General features: G+C 38.1%; 1 protein-coding gene across 1 annotated transcript in view; it reads right to left on the bottom strand.

Moving 5' to 3' along the window:
- OSBPL10 (oxysterol binding protein like 10) overlaps positions 1-25,586 on the bottom strand; it is a 125,455-nt gene that overhangs the window by 38,793 nt on the left and 61,076 nt on the right. Inside the window, exons 5-6 of the mRNA XM_067291466.1 lie at positions 15,829-16,039; positions 7,312-7,466 (exon numbers count right to left, since the gene is read on the bottom strand). Coding sequence (XP_067147567.1) covers positions 7,312-7,466; positions 15,829-16,039 — 366 coding nt within the window. The remainder of the gene's footprint in view (positions 1-7,311; positions 7,467-15,828; positions 16,040-25,586) is intronic.

Below are 25,586 nucleotides of genomic sequence, written 5' to 3'. Positions count from 1 at the left end.
CCTTAGACTGTGAAGGAGACTGCGAAGGAGACTGCATTCCTGTGGGCACACATTTCTGGCTGTTTCCCCAAACGTGGTCTCTTCTAGCCTACACTCCAATGCAGAAGAGTCCTGCCTCTTTCACCTCCTCTTACCCAGTTCCTCAGCTGAGGCAAAATTTTATTCTTAGATACTTTCATCCCAATTCTTTCAAAATCTAGGGCTTTTCAAATAAAGAAGCACTGGAATTCATCATCACAGGCAGAAAACCTAAGTTTCTTCTAGCCAGACCAGCTGGAACACCTAAAGCCTGTTTGGATGATGCTCTACTGAGAAAGATAAAGCAATTCCAACCTGAGATAAACACTAGGAATAGAAGAGTTCAGCCCAACTTATTAAAGTCTAGCAAAGTTACTGGCAGTCTTAATGAGATGGGTCAGGTAAGCTTACTAATGGACAGTGTTACCGAACCCACATATATTAACATACTGAGAAATAAAACCAAGAACACAAAACAAATCAATCAGCACACAATCCTCAAATAAAATTAACATTGGCTTTGGAGTTATTAGCTTTGCAGAGAGCATGGGTTTTATGATGAACAAAGCAAGCAATTGATCCATTTAAATTCAGTTTTTAAACCATACTGCAAGGGAATCTGAATAGTTTATATGCCAATGATAAATCCTTATTGAATTTCACTAGTAATTATGGAATGCCACATGAATTAGAGCCTCATATTTATTCAAATTACATGCAGATTTTGTATTAAAGCTTTTTTTTTTATTATAAGTAGAATATTACTTTCAAATACATATCCACACATTATATAAAGAGTAGGTGGAATGCATACCTTACGGAGGTGGGAGTGACTCAAAGTATAAGGGCTTTGGCTGGAGGTAAATTTGTATAAATTATTTGCATAATCAGTTTTACTAGAGATTACTCGCTGACACAGTAACTATTGCAGAAAGCTATAAAAAAAAAGAATCAAGATTAGTTAGATTATTATAAGTCATTGTCTATCAGTGCTGCTGTAGCAGGCTTATCATCATTTAATTCTACTTTTAGTTTAATTGTACATTTAATCCTTAAATATACCTTCCCTGGAAATTTTCAATTGATTATCTCAGATTTCATTTTTTGGATGGTTTGACAGTGAATGGATTAACTGGTAGTATCTTTGCCTAGAGATTAATTTATCTGTCCAAGTCATTACAGGCCATTTACTGTCCTCTTCAGCCCAAAAAGTATTTAATCATGTACAATGCAAAAAGCAGGGCACATTTAGAAATCCTCTAATATCTGTACTAAACAGTGGAAAGGAACTCTCTAATACTGCAAACGTTACTTTCCCACCCCGATCTGTTCCCTTTCCATTATCGTACTTGTGGCTAGCACTATGTCTATCATTAAGCTGATCTTCAAACATCAATTACACAGATTTATGCCAAGTACAAAAATACTAGGAAACAAGCCAGAGTCTTGGGCAAGTCTGCTGGGAGACAGAAATATAAAGAACTGTTCTTTACTATTTCTTGTATCCAGTTTAATTTCTGAAAGACTTTCAAAAGGGGGCTGTTTGTTTTTTTAAATCATCTCTAACACATGCTGTACTAGCTCTAAAGGGCTGTGTGGAGGCTGAAGCCTCATCATACTAACTTACAGACAGAAACAACTTCAGCCTGGAAGAGACCATCACCTGAACAGACTGGACAAAAACACATCTGAGAATGAAATAAAACTCAGTATCTCTTGCAAATAAAGCAGATCCTCCTTACAGTTGAAAACACTGAGGTTCAGATCAACTAGTGGAAAGAAATATTATTAATGATCTGAACTTGACTACCTTTGTAATCACCACTACAGTTAAAACCTGGTTAGCCATTACATAATCAGGGCTAAAGCCTCAATCCAGCAGAGCTAAAGCTACAATCCTATTAAAAATGCCCTTCAGTATGGAACACGAGTACAGTTGCTCATGCATACAAGTAAGGGAAAGCTAGAGACGGGAAAGCTAGAGACGGGAAAGCTAGAGACGGGAAAGCTAGAGACGGGAAAGCTAGAGACGGGAAAGCTAGAGACGGGAAAGCTAGAGACGGGAAAGCTAGAGACGGGAAAGCTAGAGACGGGAAAGCTAGAGACGGGAAAGCTAGAGACGGGAAAGCTAGAGACGGGAAAGCTAGAGACGGGAAAGCTAGAGACGGGAAAGCTAGAGACGGGAAAGCTAGAGACGGGAAAGCTAGAGACGGGAAAGCTAGAGACGGGAAAGCTAGAGACGGGAAAGCAGGGAGGCTGCACAGATACTGGATCCACAGCATAGCAGGAATTGGCTGCCCCGGCATTTTAAGGAATAAAGTCAGCTGGAAGAGAGCTACGTCCCAGCTGTAGCTACAGCATGATTTTTTTTTGTTAAGAGAAAATTATTCCTTCCCTCTCATGATCCCCATAAGAGCCTGTTTCCCATCTGTACGTGTGGCTGCCAGGGGAAACCTTTGGCCTGCAGCCGTATTTTGTCTCCTCAAAGGGGGATTCTGACACCCCAACGGACAGTTCAGAGAACCCGAACAGCAGCTCACACGTGGAAATGCTTCATGATTTTATCCTACTTAAGCACAAACCTTTATTACACCTGAATTTACTACGAGCCTTGATATTTTAAAAATAATTAATTTCAGAATTTCTTAAAGGGGAATCCAAAAGTTTAAACCATTATGCCAGGGAGCAGGTTACTGTTTATTGCAGACTGAACACGGATCAAGTTCACGTCACAGCTCTAGACGGAGTGCCCTCTGGCATGTCTTATGCCAGATTTGCCCTGTTCTGCTTTAAGAGAAAAACCCTAAAAAGCAAGACCTTGAAATTATATTATAATTTAAGCTAAAAATGGTCAAACTGGTTTAACCAGAAGATGCACAAAACTGTTCTAAGTCAACCCACATCTAATGAAGAATAGCTCTACCTATCTCAACTCTTATCTCCCTTCCACCTGATGTTTCAGGTAGACAAAATAAAAACCATCCAAAAGTGGAGTTGTGCTAAAACTTGGAGATTTATAAAAACTAAAAGTAAAAAAAAAAAAGAAGGATACAGGCACTTGACCAGGCATTTCACTGTCAATGGTATTTACTTCAGTGAATAAAGCAGGCTTTAAGCAGGTCCTACACCATGACCCTAAAAGGAAATTCTCATCTTGGAAAAACAACAATAACATCAAGAAAGAAGCTAAAATAGGTGAGCAAACATGCAGGAAAATCACTTCTGCCACAAAATTTTATATATTTTCTGAGCTAGTTTAAGAAATATCTCAAATATCATCCCTACATTTGGGAGAAAGAAGCACTCTAAAAACAAAAGCAAGTAAATGCTGTCACATTATCTAAAATAAGACTCTTTAGATGCTACATTATTTCACCAGAGAAGAAATTTTGCATTCCTGGAACACTGACAGTGACAGACCAGAAGAAATGGCTTTCACTTTAGTTACACATGGCATCCAAACTCAACTCCAAAACTTATTATACCCCTCAAGAATGTTTAAGCACTAACAGAAAATTGCATCAAATGAGCCTTGCTATTCCAGAGGAGAATTATAAAGATCCAGGCTTTCTTCATAAACATATAAAACACGGCAGAGAACAAGTCGTTGGTTGCTAATGACACTGCTTAATGCCGCGCGGCAAAGAGGCTTCACGCTGTGCTGAGAATTAATGCAACTGTCACTAAACACGTTCAGCAACCTGGCCATGTTGCCAGGAAACTGCTGCCAGTGGCAGCCTGCTCCAAGCGAAGGATTCCTCAGCAGCTCCCCCCAACACAACACACACCTCGGCTTTGGCTTGCTTTAAATCACTACTGCTCCATGTAGCTAAATAGCACATAACACCTTTCACAACAGCATTTTAAAAAAATAAATTTACCTTCTGCTTTATCTTTGCAATAGATATTTTAAGTGATAATTGGATGCAGATATTCAGATTCTAATAATACAGTAAATCTCCATGTTGTTTGGGAAAAACAAAAAACTCAATCTTTTCTTGGTAAGTAACTTTCTATGATATAAGCCGCTGAGTCAGTTGTTCCTCACGGCCAGCAATTCAAGGGCTTTTTCTATTTTAGGCTACAGGTCAATTCACATTTTGTTTAGTTGGTACATCTAATATATTATGTTGAATGTTAGCCAAAAAGCTCTCTCCTGTTCCTTTGGGCTATAGCTTCTAAGAGACACAGGGTGTATCATAAGACGTACAGAATTCTTTAATAAAAATCCAGGCACAGTCAAAGAGGAAACTCAATATAATTTTGATTTCCGGTGAAAGAGGAACCAGAACTTTTGTCTCACGACATCTGCAGAAGTAAGGATCCCTTGTTTCGGCAGGTATATTTTGAAAGCTTAGCCCAATTAATAGATTAGCAACTTTTTCAGAAACAAGGACTATCACTGGAGAGTCTTTGGGCTTTTTAGCAGAAGCAAATCATCAAGAGAAGTCTCATTTGAATAGCACTTGTTAATTCCTCTTTTCTTCCACATCTAAATGCAACTAGCTAATAAATAAAAAGCCATCATAGCCTGCAACACCAAAAACATGTCAACAATGTCTCATTCTTCACTAATGCCACCACAGTTATTGACAAGGATGTATCTGGATTAGGAAGCAATTAGTGTGCAATGATTTGCAGTTGCTTTTATATCTAATTTCACAACTAAACATACTAAGTAAATAGTACAGTCAGTGTTTTATACCTTTGAATAAAACTGGCTCCTTAGAGCCAATCCTAGGCTCCTCCCTCAGATACAGAACAGGCCAGAATATATTTTGAAAATATGTTGAAATCCTGCACACAGAATTTTAAAGAGTGTTAACTAAAATATTTTTGATAACTTTAAAAAGGTCAGACACCATCTCCAAGGTGACTATCTGGCTCAGACAGCATCTTTGGCAGGGAAGCAGTTATGCTTCTCAAAAAGATTTCCCTCATCTGCAAAGTCTGTTCTTTTCCCACTCTCCTTCCTCTAGTCACAACAGCCCTAAGCTCCCGTTTCCTATTTCACGCATTGCCCAGCTTAGACTATTGGGCAGAACCTGCAGCTCTCTAGGGAAACTTCATCTCCTCTCACAGACAAAGATCTGACCACAGCAACAGAGAAAGGTGTCACCTCTATAACGGGGTAAGAAAACTTGCTAGAGCTGAAGTTGAACACGAAAAACACAAAAGCTCCAACTTACATTAGATGCAGCTGTCCACCTCCTCCACAGTTCAGGCTGTTGTGCTTCAGCCTTCCAATGGGGCATTAATATCTTGATCAAAATGACCAAACTGAAAATATATCTAGGGTCAGCTACATTTAAAAGAGCACTTCGATTTGTGAGCCAACAGTATCAATGTCAGACAACATGATGCACACAGGGACTCTGGAAGGAATGTAACTGGGGAAAGAGCTTCCCGGAGAACCTGAATGAATCCTGATTCAGGCCATCTTCTGGGGGAAAAAAACCAAACCCCTATTTCCTGTTTAATCAGTTGTACTACCATAACCAAAATGACAGGCTCAGTTTCAGCTGCTTCTGTTTGCTCCACCAATCCAACATCCAGCTACTACTTCTACCAAAAGCCTGTATCTTCACCCAAGCTTTTTGTAACTTAAAAAATCTTATCCCTTCTCTTTTACTTTTTTAAGGGTTAGTGCCCCTGGGGCACCAAAGACAGGCTGCTGTTTTCAGGAAGATGGCCCACCGAGCATTGAGAACTCTGTACTGCAAACTGTGTTTTGCTCCCTCATATCCGTCACCTCCAGGGTACTCCCCCCTCAGTAAAATAGGAGTTCCACAAGCAAAGCAGTACCTCAAGCCACGCACACAATTCAGTATCTTATGCTAGCAAGAGAGGAGGAGGAGACCAGATTTTTCCTTTTAAACTGACATTTTGTAATTCAAAACAAATCATAAATGGCTCAAATCAACTGCAAAATGATACTGAGACCAATTAAATCAGCTGCTGCTCTTTACCGTCTTGCTGCAAAGCCCATGCTTCCACAACATATTTGGTTGTACCAGGTGGTCAAGAAATACCTAAAAAAAATCTAATGAAACAAGATGCAGTTTATCAAAGAGTAATGACAACTCTCGCAGCAATATTCTTAACTATCCTTTTGTCTTAAAAACACACTAAGAACTGCAGATGGCTTACCTGAACGACAAATTACACAACTTCTAACAGAAAGCAAATTTAGATAGTTTAAACATTGAGATTAATGGACATAATGAGCAACAGAACTGGAAAATACTTTCTAAAGGCAGAACCAGAAAAAACTAAAGTAACAAGTAATATAAAAATAAATCTGGTTTAGCCCAGAATTTTTTGAACTGTATTTGAACTCAAGATAGTGTGAAAGAACTGGAAAAAACAAATGGCTTTACTTACGTCCCCAGCCATTATACACACTGTTAAAGGGAATACATTTTATTTTAAGCCTTTTCAATTGCCAAAGAGCATTCACATGTAGAAAACTGTTTCTTCAGTGCTCTCAAAACTTCCTTCTGGTCCTCCAGGTCTCATTCACTCCAGGTGCCCAACAATCTGCAGGGTCTCAGAGTAAAGGGTTTTCCTGGAGAACGGCATTGATAAATGAAGCAGAGGGTGAAAGCTAGCAAAATTTGCCATGGTGAGAGACTTTCAGTGCCTCAAATGCCTAATACAGAGCTGCGTCAACCCTTTGCAGCGGCTCTCTCCAGAACTGCCCTTTAGCAAGTGAATGCCACAAAAGCACAAATCAGCAGGCTGATGCAGGATAACACAGACAACTTTTGCCCATAATCCCTTAACAGGAGAAGGTGTCAGAAAACACTACAGAATTTTTCAGCTTGGAGAATAGTCAGCTGTACCTGGAGAAGCCCAAGAGCAAACAGCAACATGGAACCAAGACCAAGTAGCAAGCAAATCCAGTGGTCCTAGTGTCTTCTGTTTCAAACCAGCTCAAAAAACAAACAGCTTTTTCTGTCACCAGAAGATAGGAACATATACTGACAGTCTGTTATTTCTTTTACAACCAGAAAAGAGACTGTACACTTGCCACAGTCCTCTGTCTCTGTCCAAAGGAGCTCAGAGATGCAAAAGCACAGAGCAATACATAAACATTTCTCTAGTTTTCAGAGTGCACTTCTGTATAAAGCCTAGTATTTTAACAACTATTTCAGAAAGCAGGGTATCATAAAGCAAAAAGTACAGCAAGTAATTAATAAAAGCATCCACCATCACACATGGTTTGCATCTAATCAGTGTGGCAAGTCTCAGATACAACAGAATTGGCCTACAGAGACCTAGCACGCTTACCTCAGTATTTGGCTGGAGTGTCTGTCCATCTTGGGCTGCCGATGGTACTATTGCCCACGTAATGTTCGCACTAGCAGATGATAAGGAGCTGAGGGCACCATTTTTCAGTTGCTCTGTGGAATGAGACTTGGGGCCAGGCCATCCCAGGATACCTTCTAAAGCAGAAAACAAGTGTAAACTTACAAAAGTTACAGATTTTTTTTCCAATCCTATCATCATTCTGCTAATATAAATGAACTGTTACATGTTCTCTGCTTCCATGCACAGTTTTACTTCAGTAACAAAAATACTCTAGCATCTTATATACCAATTTATCTGTGATATATATTTTTAAACAGACAATCAATTAAGCAATAACATTTTGAAATGCTATTCCTACCACCAGATATAACTATACAGAAAGAATATAGAAACTGGCACACCTTGGTAATTAAAGCCAACAAGTGTTTTCTATTCTGTATTTTAACAGTTATGAAGTCATCCAAGTAAACATTCTTGAATCTAATATGGTGCAGAGGTTTGCCACATCTCATAAGTATGGATCAGTACAGAAAAGTGACTAGTCATCTATCTGTTGCACCAGACCCCAGCCCAGGGACCAGGTCTAATAATTCACCACCTTTCCCTCCATTTCTTCTATCCGAAATCAGAGTTTTAAGCTTAGTAGCTGTATTTCATTTCCATCTGTACTATTAAGAGCTCTTTCTAGATTAAGTGTTAAAATGCTTCTCCTGTCCCAAGACACACAGTTTAGAAGAGGTCTCATCAGAAAGATGTATATTTAATGTATTAAATATGCATCCAACAGAACTAGACATCAGAAGAACCCTGACTTCTGGGGGCACCTGGACTGCAGCACAGGCCAGTCTTTAAGGATGACAGTACAGAAAGATCGGTTAGGCGAGAGGGGTTACATGATCATTCCCCCCCTCACTGCTCTAAAACACATCATCTAGATTAAAATCCATAGCCCTCAGCATAAGGCTTAAATTTCTGCTACTAATTACATAGTGTTATAAAATGAAGAGTTACAGATAACAAAATTGCAGCTCCTGAATCACTACCATAATAAGCATATGAAAATACGATTAGTGCCATAGGGAGGATCTCTCTCTCTCTCTCTCATCACTGCCAACTTTTTAAGATAATCCAAATTGACGGAAAGTACATTACAGAATACGTAATTTCACCTCTCCATACCACCAGGTGTTACCAGAGATGACCTACTAAATAAAGTCAATGGTTTGATCTGGTGAGGTAATGTTTTGTACATTTCTTAACATTCATGTTTTTGAAAATGGAATATGAATCCTGTAGCTGAACTTTTACTAAATTCAAAGAAAAAATAATCACAGAACATTCCTCTCATCATCTCATGGCACTAAGTTATCCCCTAAATCACAGTTTTCAAAGATCAGACAAGTTAACACGTATTAAAAAAAAGTTGTTTTAATACATATTTCACACAATTACTCAAATTTCCCAATGACAGAGGAAAAGTATCTCTGTAGCTCTGCTGTCAGGCTTCTACCGTGACATACTGCAAAGGCTTTTGTGCTTCAATGACTTTGAGGACTACGCCAGAAGATGTTTTAAATCCGGGTTGAGTTATGTGAGTCATGCTGGAGAAAACATATCAACATATCAACGTTTGATTGGCCCTACACTTCAGTCCCACACATCAGCAAGCCAACCTCTGTCCCCATTCCAGAAATGGGATTAAAGCAACACATAAATGGTATTTGTATACATGGCAAGGAATGGAGAGCACAATGATTGCAGTCAATGTCTTTTATGCTTGCACTTCAGCCCTTGAACAATTTGCCACTAGGAACAAGGGATAACCCCAACTCCCTCAAAACAAGCTCTGCTTCAGAGAATAACCCTGAAGATTATTCTGGCAGATCCACAAAGTACTGTCCATCCACATGAGAGGAAGGAAGCATACCTTCAGCGTTGAAGGATAAAACTGAATTAGAAAAGTTCAAATAAAGATGATTCCTTGGAGGGAATCATAAGGCTGTAAACTGGTAAACTTTAAAAAAATAAAATAAAATAAAAAATCTTGTGAAGTTAATTAGTACAGATTACAGAGGGGGGAAAAAAAAAAGCAAGAGGTTAAAATAAACTTGTTTCATTTTTGGACAGCCACAAAGAGTTTTATGGAGTGTATCTGTGCTTCTCATTCTTCATTACTTAGCAGTAACTAATCTTAATTTATTGTTCTGCTCCTCCCTGTCAAACAGCTGAATATTGGATTATTATTGCTATTTTCCAGTTACAGAGAAGCTAAAAAAATAAAAAAACTTAAGCAACTTCTCTTTATGCAAGTCTGAAAATAAGTCATCCAAGTCACTCCCTTAGGCCATCTATTTTCTCTCTCCAAAATAACACATTTGGCCTTCACCCTACAGAATTAGTTTTTTTAATTAATATATTTTTAGAGCCTTGTTTCTGTAAATAAACACAAGAGAAAGCCACTACTTGAATAAATGCCTCATTTCAGAAGAAATTTATTGAAGACGCAAACATTTACATATTTTTTAAAATCACTATAGCAGTTTTCTTCAGTACAAACAAATCTTGTAAGGGCAGAAAAAAACATTTGCTTCATCCTTCTCCCAACATTTTAAACTCTTACAGAAACAGACTCTATTAGAACTATGCAAGCATGTTTTCCCACCTGTCCCAAGAGCAATTGCTACCGTCACAAAACAATAAATCCTGTCAACTTAATCAATTTTTTTAAATTCTTTTTTACAAGTCTTAACAACACATTCTGTCCTAACCAACAATAACAGGATGCCATGAATCAAGGTCTAAAGAGTAAAGCATATCTGTTTCCCCAACATCTCTTCATACGAGAAAAATCATTTTGTAATATTATATTTGCTTGGAATCTGACTACAGACATATGCAGACTCCCAGCAAAACAGAAGTGAAATTCCTTTGGCATATTCCATCAAAGAGACAGTAAAAGATATTAGTCATACACCACAGAAACCTAAACAAATAAGAATATTATAAGTCAGCTCTCCGAGTAAGTTAGAGAAATTCTGTGCCTGGTTTCAAAGTGCCATCGGGGAATCTCTGACAATCTTTAGTCTGCCAGTCTTGCTCTCAGATGTCAGCATGCTTGTATCATCCAGAAAGAGTTGCCATATATCTAATACAGCACCGTACTTCTCAGATAAAAGCAAAGCACTAAGAGAGAACTCATTAAAAATCATCACAAAAATCATATAAATCAAAATAGAATCTCCATATATAAAGTGAGAGGACCTGAAAACATGGGTCCTATTTTACTCAATTGTATATCCAAAGCATTCTCATCTGCACCAGCATAAATTACTCTTACCAGAAAATGGTATATTTCCTCAACCTATAAAGTAGTGTATGCATTTACAATGGAGGGAGATTTATTCACATAAGAGGAAACACAAATTGTCTGTATTCTGTATTTCAGGATCTTAATTTCAATTATATTGATGATGATTCCAAGACAACCAAACTAAGCAATTAATTGCTCTCTGTTCCTTATCAACCCAAAGTATTTTATTGGAATTTCCTCTCCTTCACCCAGACTAAGCCGCCATCAGGAAATAATTTCACCCAGACTTACGGCACTCTAAATAATCTTCTTTCACTAAGTCATTACTGTCCTTTTAAAGACTTCAAGAAAAAAAATATTAAAAAAATAAACATATCATGGAAAAGAGAAAAAAGATTTATCTTCAGAGAGTCATGCAAGAAAAGGACAAAAATCACTGTCACTATTCTGTTTTTAAGCCAAAGTTTTGCTCTATCCTCAAACCGTTGTATTTGCTAATACTGCGCAGGCACTAGAGAATAATGTTATTTCCAGAAGAAAGAAAAACATAATGTATTTGTATATAAAAAGAACAGCGAACATATTTTAGTTATACCCAAGAGAAGCAAGTCCAGTGCTAACACATTTAAGGGAGACCTGAATGACCATGCAGAATTTAGTAAGTTGAACAGGTAAGCAAAAATTTGTTCTCCTCTCTCCTTTCCTCACCCTTTTCTGCTCCCTCTTATTATTTAATGGAAAGGGGGACTCCTCTCATTTTTCTCTCCTCCCACCATCTCAACTACAGAAGAATCCCTAGTTGTCATTTGTCACCAAGCTGAAAGCATGCAGGTTTTGTCTCCCCTGTCAATTTATTTCCTCAAAAACAAGGCACCTGAGAATCTGCTCAAAGTTCAAGTACACCCCCATGATTCCAGAATTATCGTCAGTCCATTTGCTGTCATGGGAGCCAAAATAAGAGGCATTTGCACGCTCCAGCATTTCCAAACTCCAGTAAATCCATAGGCGGGTTAGTTTTTTGTTTTAAAAAGAAATGTCTCAGAAAAAAAGAAAAGCTCTACTTTACAGTTCACAAAAGTGAGAAAGAAAAATGTATGAGGGGATTCCTCTCTGGGAGATGCTTTATTCATTAAACGAATGTCTAATGTGAAACATAAATTTAAAAAACTGATTTATCTGAATAGGCTGCTGACTATGAGACAGGATTCTATTTACCCAAAACGTAAAATAAAAAACAGCCTTAAAATACAACATAAGGTGAAAAAGTGACATTAAAACAAGACCAGACACTCAAGTTTGCTGTGCTCTTAATCTGGGAGAAAGGGAAAGATTTTAAGCATAGCAGTCAATAGGTTCTAGAGAGATCCTTCTGTCCAAGGCTACACATTAGATAAAACAACATTGAAGTTTTAAAGTTTCAAGTGAAGATAAAAGTTTCTTCTCCACATTTTTAATAAAAAGGCACCTTTCTCCTGTCTGCACACTAAATGAACTCAAGCTTGTTGCAAAGCACTTAATGCCAAGTAGCAAATACTATAAATATATGTAAATGACGATTGTCCTTGGAGGGGGTGGGGGGAACCACATACACACAAAAACCAAAAGCCCACACACCTTGAAACTTTTCTTCCACCTACAAAAAGAACAAAAGCCCAAAGCCCAAACAAGCTTGGAGATAAACACAATCCTTCTTCCTTACCTCACACTGCAAAGTAAATGGTAACTAATACTTTTCAGACAACACAAATAATATCCTTCTCCAGTACATTTTTCAATGCAAGAAAGATGACAAAGAACTTAACCAGATATCAATGCATGTATCTTTAGTAAAGACACTAGAAATGAATTTGACACTATTATGACTCAAAAATAGAAACATAAGAGTAAATTCTTTGACAAGAGTTTGATTCACTGACTGTTCTTGTTGATGCAGTTCCAATAAATAAATAAATAAGCACTAGCAACAGAAAGAGGATCAAGCATCATTAAAAAATTTCCTTGAAGCTTTAGACTATCCTTCAGAACAAGACTGAAGGCTTCAGTTTAATCTTCACAACTGCCTGCAGTCTTGAGGTCTAAGACTGACAACTCATGAAACACATGGAAATGAGGAGCAAAAATCATGTCTTCCATAAATTATTTCACAACAAACAATGGCATGAAGAATTTAAGGCCAAGATCTCTACAATCCTAGAATCTGGAAGAGATTCGGTAAGGTTGAATGCCAAGCTGCTTTCCTTTCATTCACACTACTGAAAAACGAAACTAAAAAATGTTGTCTCCTTTCTCTCGATGTAATTTTTTTTCATTTTTAAAACAGTAAAAGTCAGTAAATAGGTTTCAAATAGTAAGCATTTAATAATAATCTTTCTGGTGTATTATACCTAAGCACTACATCGGATATTCTCAGTTACTTTAAGTCCTTGCTTTAGAAGCCTGAGATAAGGTTACAAGGCCTACGGTGCACAGAGAAAAAGTTAGCATTCCTTGCGCCAATCAGCAATGACGACTTCAAAAAACACAAGCAGAGCAAACGTACCGGGAAACATGCATATCTGCTTTCCAGGCAGTTTTCTCTCTTTATGGCATAACAGCAAGAGCTTTTGATGGTATGTGAAAGTAAACTCAAGGGTAACTTCAGCTCAGCTAGCTGAACAGTTGATTACCTCTCATGTTCCACAAAAGCAGGATTGCCCTGCTTTGCTGACCAGTTTTGATGAACTGAGGGCTAGAGGCAAGAAAGCGAGCTGTCAGATTTCTATCTTCTCTGTCTATACAAAACCCTGGGGATCCTGCCCCTGCAATGCCCACTATCTTCCCACAGGAGTTATTCAACTAACATCGTGGACCCTACGCGGGAAGGTAATGAGACAGCACTGGAACAGCAGCACTCGGCTTTTGGTAATACATGCCACAGGGCCATCCCATCACACGTAGAAGATGGTGTTTTAGACTTCCCAGAGGAACGTATGGCTGTTAAACTAAGAGTCATTTTCACTTGACAGCTTCAAGAGGAGACAGTACGGGTCCTCCTTTGGTTGCATCTTCTCAGTCTGAAATTAAAAGAGTTTACCTGGAGGATACAGAATCAAAATTAAATATATTATCTTCCAGAATTAGATTTTGCTAGAGGATTACTTAAAAGCATTAGTCTGATTAGGTAAGAGTTTATGCAGCTTTGATGACTCAGAAACCTCTACCAACTGCAGAAATGTTAAGTCTATCAAAGTAGGCCTGAAAAAGATTAAGTGTGTAGGAAATCAGTAATCAAGACTTTTAGTCCAGGTTCTTTCAGGCAACTGTGTTGCATAACAAGGCCTAGGGAAAAAAATATTCATTTTGCAGACTCTTTCAGCCAGGGAAAGAAGAGACTAAATATTTCAGCAGCTTTTAGTTCCTCTCTCTCTTTTTTTTTTTCTTTTTTTTAAATTACATACAGAAGTGTAAGCACACGTACACACTGAAGAATTAACTGCTTGCATTCAGGTTCTCACAGTTACCAAGCCAGTGCTACAGAACTTTGATTCCTAAAGGAGTTCTTGAACAAATCTAAGGTCTTAGAGAGAAAAAAAACCAAACACTTAAATTTTGTTAAATTAAATACTTTATAAAAGCAGCTTTCAACTTATTTCCAAACATGGAATTCCCCTACAGCAGTTACTAATGTTATGCTTGCTTTTCTCTATTATTGTGCAAAGACTCCTCAAAAAATCATTATCTAGTCAAAAATACAGACACTAATTTAACAGAAAATTATTTGGACACACATACAAGGGCATGTACAACTCAGAGTCATCCATTGCTGACAGTTCAGTTAGATCACCCGGACATGAAAAACAGCCTCCAGTGACTTAGTAACTGGAAAATGACTTTTTTTCTTTGAAAGATGTTTTTCATCTTTGTTCTAAACTGTTCTCTTCCAAAATGATATTAGGTCAAAGAATTCAAAAGAAATGTTCCTTATCATTACTATTCAGATGTGTGCAAGATTTTTTTTGCATTTTCTAGAGGAAAACCAAAATGCAGAAAATAAAAAATATTTTTTTTTAATGTTCATTTATGAACTATTTCAGAATCTAGATTAGGGAAAGTCCCAATACACCATAGTACAGGTGTCAGTTTTTACACTGGTTTTGCCAAGAACCCTTCTACTCACCTCTCCCCCCTTTTTTTTAATATATCATTTGCCTACTTCTCAGCTGATGCTCTCACATTTCTATTTTCCCCACAATGGAAATTCTTCAGAGGGTTTCCTAACCTGATGTCTCAGCAGCCCTTGAGGACATATCCTGCCCTGCAGTAAGTCTAAGTAAGGAAGCTTGTTTTTAAAGTGCCTACTTGAAACTGGATTTTGTTGCTATTGAAGCCCATACAGAAATGACAAAAAGCCATCCCAGATCCAGAATTCTGCTATTGCTGCTCCTCTTGTATCAAGTCCTGATCCTGCTCTTAGATTAAGCAGTGCAGTTTGTGTATAAGGAACCACTGATCACCCTTTCAGGAAAACAAAGGTCACACTTCCTATACACATACCCAGAATGGGGTGAATTAAAAAAAAAAAAAAAAAAAGCACAACACATTACATAGGGACTCAGAGAGACGCAGATCTAAATGTAGAATCACTCTGTCTTTTTAGGTTCATAATAATCTGCTATAGATTTATTTTAAAAGCACCAGGGAGATCTCTTTCCAGATTTAAAGAAAACCACAGGCTGGAATGAATCTGCCTTAGTATTTTTCCATCTAGAAAATTATAAACATGATTTTCACTATCACAGTGCATAATATTAAATGTATTCTTAATCAAATAAATCACCATTGTAGTTTAAGTCTCTCTCTCTCAAAAAAAAAAAAGATTCTGCACTATCATTGAGAATATAGGCTTTTCTCCCTGTTTTCCATCCTTCTGCCCCCCCCCATTTTTTCCCTGCTTTCTTCAGAACCTGATTTCCCTGAAAAGACTTAAGACAACCTCTTTTTCCTTCTCTTTTCTGATTTCAACAGATTTTGCAGCTTTTTTTAAGCTAAAACAAAAATGCCAATACTGGATGCTGTAGAAGCTTACATGCTGTTCACCCCAACCTGTCTCTTTGAGAAAGAGTTCAATTTGTCTACTTTGGGACCATAATTAAAACAAACAAAAAGCCTAAAGCACATAAAAAATACCCAAGAGAGCTTGTGCTCACCTGATGACAACATCCTATTATGGTGCTGACCCACTTGATGCATGCTCTGCTGTAGTAGAGTCAGGCATTCTCCAAGGCAGCTCAGGGTGGCAGCAGAGGTAGCTTTTAAAAGCAGCAAGTCCTGATCCAAGGCAGAAAGGGGCCCAGAACTTGGAAGAGCTTCAATGGCTTGTACAAGATTCTTCTGTTGTCCCTCTACTTGACTCATGATCTGTAAAGGTCCAAAAACACCTGCTGTCACATGAAATATCACTATGCAGCTGTTGAGTTCTTATGGGTTGATACAGTAACTAAACTTAAAGAACTACCATAAATGAATATTAACATTCTGATCCAAATGTACCATATGCTTATCTACAAAACAGAAGGGCTTGAGACTAGCACAGGCCTGTAAAAATGTCAACACTATGTTAAAGAAAACAATCTCTTAAAATAAGTTCATAATAGGGTTAATTGTGTCACTTACACTTTCTAGAAGTCTTCCTAAGGGAAGATTTGAACATTCCACCTCCTTCCACATTATTAAGTTAGGGTTAGATTTTCTTTCCTTAGTGTGTGATCTGAGACACCAGAGGAACCTAAGCTGTTCTCCTGCCTTCTTTCCTTTATGAACTATTTAATCACAGTCTAAGAAAGGGCATTTTACAGTTTACAGACATTATCATAGGATGCAACTTAGAGTACTTATTTACTATCAGATATGAATACCAGCTGTCAGGGAGAAAGTTAATCTGTTTCTAGATTTGGACCATCAAGAGGAAGTTGAAATGCATGCTTGCACAGCAGATGAAATAACAATGTTATTTGAGTAGGCTGTTCTTTAAACAAATTGGCGAGCTTCCGGAATCCTTCCTACAGCTGAAAGAGATTTAAAATCTCTCTCTCTCTCCATTTTTACAGCCTGTAGAAAATTATACATGCACAAGACAAGTCTCCTCTTCCATTTACCTTTCTTGAAGACCAGAAGCCACCTTCACCTACCACACTGCATTTGTGAGTGTCTTTCAAATACACCATAATCATACCCACTTGGGCCACTACTCAGATTAATTCAGGATTATGTTTTTCTTTAAGGCATTGAGATCCTAACAGTTTTTGTCTAAAGAGCCAGAGTTTATATACCTAATCTCAGAGGGATAATTTGAGAATTATGTTATCCTGCTGGACATCCTCAGATGGTATTGATTTACTCCTTACAAGTTTGTCATGGTATCTGATCAGTGTACAACACACACACACACTATGGGCACACAATTTGTGCCCCCCTCCCCCAGATTTGAAGCATTTGTTCAATTAGAGTGTAGACTACAACATCTAAATAATAACCTTGGTTAAGCCATTCAGAGCTCTCTCCAATGACTCAGCATCAAATCTCTCCCCTTCTTCACTACTGGTCATCAACTTGGCGAGACATGCCACAGACGATATACTATCAGGTAGACAACTCCATTCACAGGGACTTTCCCCTGCAGATGTAAGCTCTATCAGTAAAAGCCTGAGGCTCAATTAACTGTGGAAGCTCTCCCATTTATCCATATTGAATAACAGTTATAGGTTGCAATGTGCTAAACTGTCTTACTTCCCCTAAAAACCTAATTTTCAAATCTTTCTACTTTCAGTACAACTACAGGCTTATGATCCTGAAAGGCAGATGAAATAAAAATAACCTACCAACCCTCTGCCAGATTGACACAACAGGAGAAATTTCTTTGCTATTTCCAGAAGCTCTCAGACTTGCAGCACTCTAAAAACCATAACTTCCTAGGTCAGAAGTAAAGAAAGGTAGGACAGTCAAGTGCCAGTCACTCCTCCCAAACTCCAACCAATGGGAAGAAAGGGCTGGGGGGGGGGGGGGGAAGAGATAAATAAAAATAAAAGTCTACATTATATATATGGACCCAGAGAGGGATTTTTAAACAAAACATGAAGGATACTCCATCAATAGAACCTTAGGTCACTTTCCCTCCCCTCTCAGCATATTTTGCTAAATCTGATATTTTTAGGCAGTCTAAGCAGGAAATTATTTAAAGAAAAAGAATGATCAATGTTTAATAGGTTTTTGAAGAATGCAAATTCAATCTCACATGCTAAAGTTCAAACTCTAAACATGGCTAGAGATAAATAAAACAAAGCCTACCTCCTTCAGCTATCTGCATTCATACATGGCCCTCATTACTGAATGTGTCAACACCAATAACATTTACCATACGATGGATCACATTAACTGTAATGTTTCTGTAACAGCTTATTGATTCCCCAGCTTAGCCTGAACAAAGAAACATGCACATTTGGCTTAATTATTACGATGTTTATGAGACAACGAGCATGTACATTTTCTTTTATACAACATTTTTTAGATTAAATTCATGACAAGCTTTTCAAAGCAGGTTGGGAGTTGGCTTGTTTTCATTCTCCTTATTCATCATCCATGCAGCACCTAACGCAATCATCTCTTATCCAATACAGCCAAATAATAATCCAGCCAGATTGGAGCCTGTGGGCACTAATGTGACACTGTATGTCAACAAGAAGTTTATACACTGGTTACAGATAGGAAAGGTACCTCTAGGCAAAGTCACAACTTGATAAAAGACTGTTTGTTTTGCTAAAATGTGTCTATAAAATTGAACCAGATGCAGTCAGAAAAATTAACTACTCCTCTCTGAAGTATACTGTTTTAAACTTATCTTCCTAAAATGAATAATTCCATTGTGAAAAATATAAACAAAAGGCTTGAAATAAATTATGAGTTTAATTAATAAGATAAAGGCATACAGCTGAGTTGTTAAAAACTTTCAAAAAACCTGCCAGATTTTATAAGCAATAAAAATTCAAGCCCCATTTGACCAAACTACTATATTGTAAAAAGGTATGACAAACTTCGTGATCTGTGGCCCTCTCCCCCCCCCTTTCTTTTTCTTTAAGAGTATAGCATGTGCTTCCTGTAGTCTCCCCACACTGGTAAACAGAATGATTAAAAAAAAAGTATACATCGAGTGCACTGAACAGAAAAAAAGGAAACTAAACTCAGAGATGCAAATAACCATCCTTAAAAATAAGTTAGAGTAGAATTAACTGAAAAGCTGTTGTAGGAAGATAAGTAAGAAAATGTAGTTAAATTTCTTGCTGCAAGTTAAAATAACAGCATTTTAAGTGTCAACAAAAGCTTGAGTAAAAGACAAACTCTTAGTTTTGGTAACCATATATAAATTAAGCAACGGCAAAAGCTAGGAAGATTGAGATGAACTGTGCTCTCAAATTATTGCTGAAAATTTACTCTTATGAGAATGTTTACAGCAAGATGTGCATGGTTAATTTTGATTGCATTTGTCAGACAAGAAAACCATCAGTCAGTAACCGACAGAGACACCCGCAAGACCCCACTCTAAGGAACTGCTAGGACCCCAGGCACTGCTCCGGGTCTGAGAAGCCGCACACAGGTAGCTGAGCTCTGGAGCACAGGCAGAGGGCAGCTTCAAAGCTCAAACAAATACAAGAACACCGCACGCCCGTGTGTGCACCCGCACACACACTCTCCCCCAAAAGCAGAGCCGGGCAAGCTGCTCAGGGAGGCAAACTGAAGGAATGGCCACGAGAGGAAGGAAAATATTCTTTCTAGAAGACTACACAATACAGTTCCATGGAAAAACGCTTTCCCCCCACTTTCCCATTCTGAATGAGGGTGTGAAGTTGAAACCCTGAGTCTCTTGTGCTTCACACCAACAGAAACACTTTATTTTTAGTTCAAATGATCAGTTTTCGTACTTTCCATTTTCTCATAGAATCAGCTTACATTTCCAAAAATGCGTTCCATAGGGGGAAAGAAAAATCCAAAATAAAACTTTGGAAATTTCAAATATTTCCACTTTCCCCTCTAAAAGTATCAGCTAGAATTTAGTCCTTTCCCTTTTAACACGTCTGCCTCAAGGCCAACCTTTTCTTCTAGGAAATGCTGATTTGCCCATACTACTACAGCAGTTTCCTCATACCAGCCTTGCTAAGCTATCCCACAGCCCAAGAAAATGACCTGCAGAGGAATGATCTGCCATTATCCATGGCCAAAAACCAGTAGTATGTTATAATAAAGAGGTTCTAAAGATCATCATAAGAAATTTCTAAGGAGAAATAGTGCAGGAGTAAATTATTCTGAAGCTTCCCTCCCTCCGTCCTTCCCTTCTTAATAAAGCACAAATATATTCCTCTGCAGCTAAGACAGGAGCATAAGATAAACAGACCAAAGAGCTTGGGAAGCATTTGGAAAATTAACTGCAGTTAGCACTTAGCCCAAAGCTCCACAGGCATTGGCCAACTATATTCTTCCTAGATTAGGGGTAAATTAAAATAAAAATCAATTATTCACTCTCCTTCCATCCAAGACATGGTTATTGCTCTGGGTCTCAATACTCTCTAGCTGATCAAAAAGTTTTAAGAAGCCCTTTGGATTCACCCCTTCTATGTCACCTAGCTTCCCATTACACTTGGAAAGTTGGTAGCTCTTCTAGGGACCTGAAACAGCAGCAGACACTGAGAATGGCAACTTCTTGATGAACATTTACTGCTCACATGCTGATCAAAACTGCACTATTTAAGATGCTGCATAAACAGAACAAAAAGAAAAACTCCCTCTATTCCAGAGAGCCGTAAAGCAATTCTCTGTGGCTTAAGGGAAAGGGAAGCAGGTATACTATGAAACTAACAGATTTTTTATTTTTTTAAACATGCTTGACACTTTTGTTTGCAAGTCATTGATAAAAGATCTAAAAAGACTTATAGGGTGGTTTTTCTGAAAGGAATAAGCTACTGAGAAGTTAACACAAAAGCACCAAACCATGTTAGAGGAAACTGATTAAAAACATTATTCCTTAATAGGACAGACTCTAGGCCAGACAGCTATAGCAAGCTACAGCAAAATCCTCTTATTTGCGAGTCAGCTTATTGCCTGGGGGGGGGGGAGGGGGGGGTAGCACACAGCATGTCTTTCAGGCATTAATTACAAGGTAAAACCAAGAACCACATATTATTTAGGTTACATGATTTATCAACACTTAAGTTGGTTGGTTTCAAAATCAGAATGAAAAGCCTTGATTTGGAGAAAAGTTCAACAGCAGCATTCCTTTTCCAAAGTCAAGTGACTTGTCTGAGTTTGAATGACTTTGCTCTAAGTGGAGATGCATTCAGTGGTTTTTGTGGCTTGCAGCTTCCCTTCCTCCTCACTTGAAAACAGAGACTGTTCAAAGAAGTTCTTCTCTGCTTTGAGAGCAGCAAAGCCTACTCGCCCCTGCCTTCTCACCCAGTCTCAAACAGTTTCTCTTCCCACTCCTGTTTCAGCTTTGGCACCCCCTGCTCACCTGTACACAAGTTCCCATAATATGTAACAGAAACCACATATTTCCATTAATACCACTAGGACTTCAGAAATGTAACTGTATGCTAGATACAAAACAGAAAAAAGGAAAGGATTATCAGGATTATATGCATTAAATGAATTACTTGTGTGCATATATGCAACATTAGCAGGGCCACATCCAACTTACTGCAAAACATTCAGTAAGAGGGAGCCTCACACTAGGAAGAGGCCAGTTTATGTGCATGTCTTACTCCTCCCTCCATCTTCAGTCCACGGTAAGAAAAGAGCAAGCAAACCACATTACATATTCCCTATCAGCAGACATGCCTGAAGCTTGAAGAAAATTCAGACCTTTCAGCCAGCCAGAAATTCTTAATTATTTTTGCTATTTTCTGTAGATAACACTACCCACACAGAAACCTGCCACTTGATGATACCCTCAGTAGAAGACCAAACGCAAGGAAATAGCTTGATAATTGCATCAGAAGGTCACTCTTTCCCTGCTGCTTGCTCCCAAAGAGCTACCTCCCAGCTGCATGTGATGCCCGCTTCCTCTTCTCCCTGACTGATCTTAAAATCCAGTGCGACTGCTTTCCTGACTTAGTCCAGTCAAAGCAACTGCTAGCTACTCCTCTGCAGCTGCACTCACACCTCCTGGGTCCTTGCGTTGGGAATACACTGCCAATGATATATGGGACCACAGGATTATGTGACAAGACCCCAAACAAATAGGTAAGCAGCAATGACTCTATTCTCAGGGTCACCCACATAGTATACAAAAACCAGAAAAAAGCTACGAGACACATTTCTTTCCAAACCTAGGGCACTTCAGACAAAATGAGAAGAAAGAATATTCCACTATACAGTAAGCAAGCTAAAATTAGCTGCTACAAATTCATTTAAAAAATAATCAAAAAAATTGACATGTTATTTCTGCACTAAAAGAAATTTTACAGTATTTCAGTATTTTGTTAAAGTGCTAGATGATATACTAATCTTTCCAATGCAGAGATGCCATCTTACAAATCCTGATTTATTTTATTTTTTTTTGGGGGGGGGGGAGGGAGAGATTCCTACTTTTAGAGTATAATAAACTCTTTATTAAAGATATTTCCTCCCATCCTAAAACAAAGATAAATTGAAACATCAAAGGAAGAAACCTGATTAGCCACACCTAAATGGAGGAGCATATGACTGCTTTTGACATGATTTTATTTAAAGTGGAAGTGCTTTTGTTATCCAGACTCCAAGACTAATAGGCTTAAGTCCTGCTCATCCAGCCCAGACCAGCATTACAATGATGAGAACATTTTTCTTTCAAGAATTACTGAACTTACAGGATTTTGCTCAACTATACAGCACATCACAACAACCTAAAGCAAACACTAGCCTTGAGCCATCTACAAAACTGCCCAACCCACAGCAGCCGCAGGGGCACCCTAAGACACAGTGATTCTAAGCTCCCTGTCGCAAAGAAGAACGGCATCAGCCGTATTATCTACAAAAGGGCAAGCAGACGCTCTCCATTTGTCATGCAGGCCACGTGGAGCATAGCAAGAAAATAAGTAGTGCCATCAATTCAGTCTTTCTGTATAAAGATTTAAGTACTTCAGATCTTCCTACACTTCCTTTGGAACAGAAAACTTCAGGAAGGTTGTTCAGTCCTTCCCAGACACAATGTGGATGTATACTTAAGAAATTCAAAACAATGTGTGGGATTCTCCTGTTTAGAACTGAACTTCACACATATGGAATACTTTTATAGTAGGTATTAAAGACACGCCTGCAAGTGTGTATGAAAAAAAATCCAATACACTCTGGAGTGAAACAAAAACAGTCTTGTAGCGCTAGGAACCCACAGACATCCTGTATTGTCAAGTCTTCTACAACGCACTAGAAAGCGTTCTTCAAATACACATTCAGCTGTGTCAGTTAATAACTCTCCTTCTCTATCACAGTAATCTCTGCAGAGACTGTCAGTAACACCACCACTAGCAGCACTTGTTCTGGCTACTTATCTCTAGGCATTTCCTCTGAAAGATTTTGTGTATTAAATTTTATTTTTAAATCCTTTTCATTGTTTTCAACTTGCATGCAGTTAGCAATCATGTAAAAGACTGAAAAAATGAACAGCTCACTGCTCATATGAAAACAGAGCATCTGTAAAAACATAGGGTTTTGCTGGAAAAGCTTTGGACATTTAAATAATAACAGAAGAGCAACAGGTTCACTTTCTTGCCAACTCTAAGTCAAATTGTTCTTGTGATAGGCTTACTCCCTTTAAAAGCAGACAAAAAGTCAACTTGCTTACCTTTTTTATGTTATATAAAAACATGATTTCTCTCTCTCTCTCTCACACACACATACACACACACACACACACCAGAAGCTATAGCAAAAGACACTTTATGGAAGTACAGTTTCTTGCTTTTAAAATACAATGCCAGAAGAAAAGCATATTGAAAGAGGCTGGAAAGGGATATGAGAATAGGCCAGCTTTTGAAACAACCCCAGAATAGTCATAAATGCTATGAGTCCAGACCTTCGTTACATTTTTTAAACAAACATATACCACAAAAGGTGGGGGGGGTTCTTTTTTCTAAATATAAGATATGGCTTTTCTTGAAAACAAAAGCAGAGGCATGATGCAAGAGAAGAAAATCCACACAGAAAAAAAATAAAAACCTTATAAGTCATTATTTCTGACCCTGAGTAAGAACTTCTCTTGCAATGTGTTCCTGATGTAGATTTGATCAACAAGAAAAACTTTCATGTTGCAAAAATTAAGTTAAAACAGACAATCAACTATATATCAAAGTATAATATCTAGATACACATACTAAGTATATATCAAAATGTAACAAGTAACTCCACTGTCATCAAAGCAATCATACCAGTCATTACTCTGACACACTGGCTGTCAGTTCAGCTGAAATTCACAATTCCCAGTATTTCCACAAAACTCTCCCATTTGCAACTATTTGTTCTGAGAAAGGAAAAAGCATAAACATATAAATATGCAGAAAGTCTATTTTTAATAAAATTGCCTGCTTGCTTTAGCTTGCTTTCAACTTCAGTTGCTGCAGAACTCAGCACTGTCAATCACCAGCTCAATAGGTATACCTCTCCTAATGAAAAGTCTGCCAAATAAAGAGAACCTCTACAGCTGCAGTAAAAGTTGCATTTTTTCCAATGTAATGCACTTTTGTTACAAGCTAAGCGTTAATAACTAACAAGGCAAGAGAAATTCTGTATAGGCTTAACTTCTGAAAAGCATTCTCAAACTTATTCAAGGTCACTTGGAGGTGGGTCTTACTACTTGACAAAAGAACATTTTCTGATAAGGACTTACAGGCTTTTCCCTGTTCTTCAGTCAAGTCACATCCATAGATCTTATAATGAGATTCCATCAACAGCATGCAAGCCAGGAAGGCAAAATTAGAGCTTAATACATAACTAAAGTGAAACAGCTATATGCAGAGGTTCTTGCCAAAGGCACTGCAGCATACAACATGTCTCTTATAAACAGCATTTTGCACTTTAGCTTTAGCAGTATCTACTGTAGAAACACGTACAAGAAGAGGTGACTACAAACACGCTTTCTTAAGATCTACAAGCAACATGTCTGTACATTTTGCCTACAATGAAACCAGGAGCAAAAAAGAGCCACTGACAGAACAGAATTCTATTCTCAAAGCTGCCACCCAAACATAGACCCACAGTAGCCTCTGTGAACATTACTATGCTAATGAGAAAAAAAATACATTTTAAGAAAGGATCCTAGACCATTAAGTGAGATATTCTGAAAACATCTTGGGAAAAAAAAATGGAACCAGACAATGACATCCATATCAATTGTCCTCTCTTGACTATTACTTTCCTCCCATTACAGAGAAAAAGCACGTAATTCTCCATTATTATCACCTCAGGGTAGCAGCCTGCTTGACCTCAATCATTTTAAAGCAGCAAACAATCAGCAGTAAAATTGGAATGACTCTGTTATATAATAGTTATTAAGGCTTAGACACACACTCCCTATCAATGAAGCTTCAAGGGAGCAAGTTAATTTTCACTTGGCATATAATTTGCAGACAGAGACACAAAAAGTGACAGCACAAACAGAACTACACCTCTGACGCTCAGGATGGCAGCTGATCACCAGGGCCTATTTTTCTTTTCAGCCCCTGCTGCTGCTTTCACAATTCTATTTCTTTGGGGGGTGGGAGGGAGGGGGGGAAGAAAGGGACAAAAAACAAACCAAAACAAAACCAGAAAACATTTTGCTTTCTTTTTCCTAACAAGGAATCCACATCATCACTGTTTAAGGCAACAACTAAAAAGCTAATTGCTACATATCTTCATTTTCTCAGTTGACAAAACAATTTCCTTTGGGGTTTTGTTTTGGGACTTC

Source organism: Apteryx mantelli, chromosome 2, assembly GCF_036417845.1.
Source record: "Apteryx mantelli isolate bAptMan1 chromosome 2, bAptMan1.hap1, whole genome shotgun sequence".
Lineage (NCBI taxonomy): Eukaryota > Metazoa > Chordata > Aves > Apterygiformes > Apterygidae > Apteryx > Apteryx mantelli.
The sequence above is the reverse complement of the archived record's forward strand: the minus strand, read 5'-3'. Positions and strand labels throughout refer to the sequence as shown.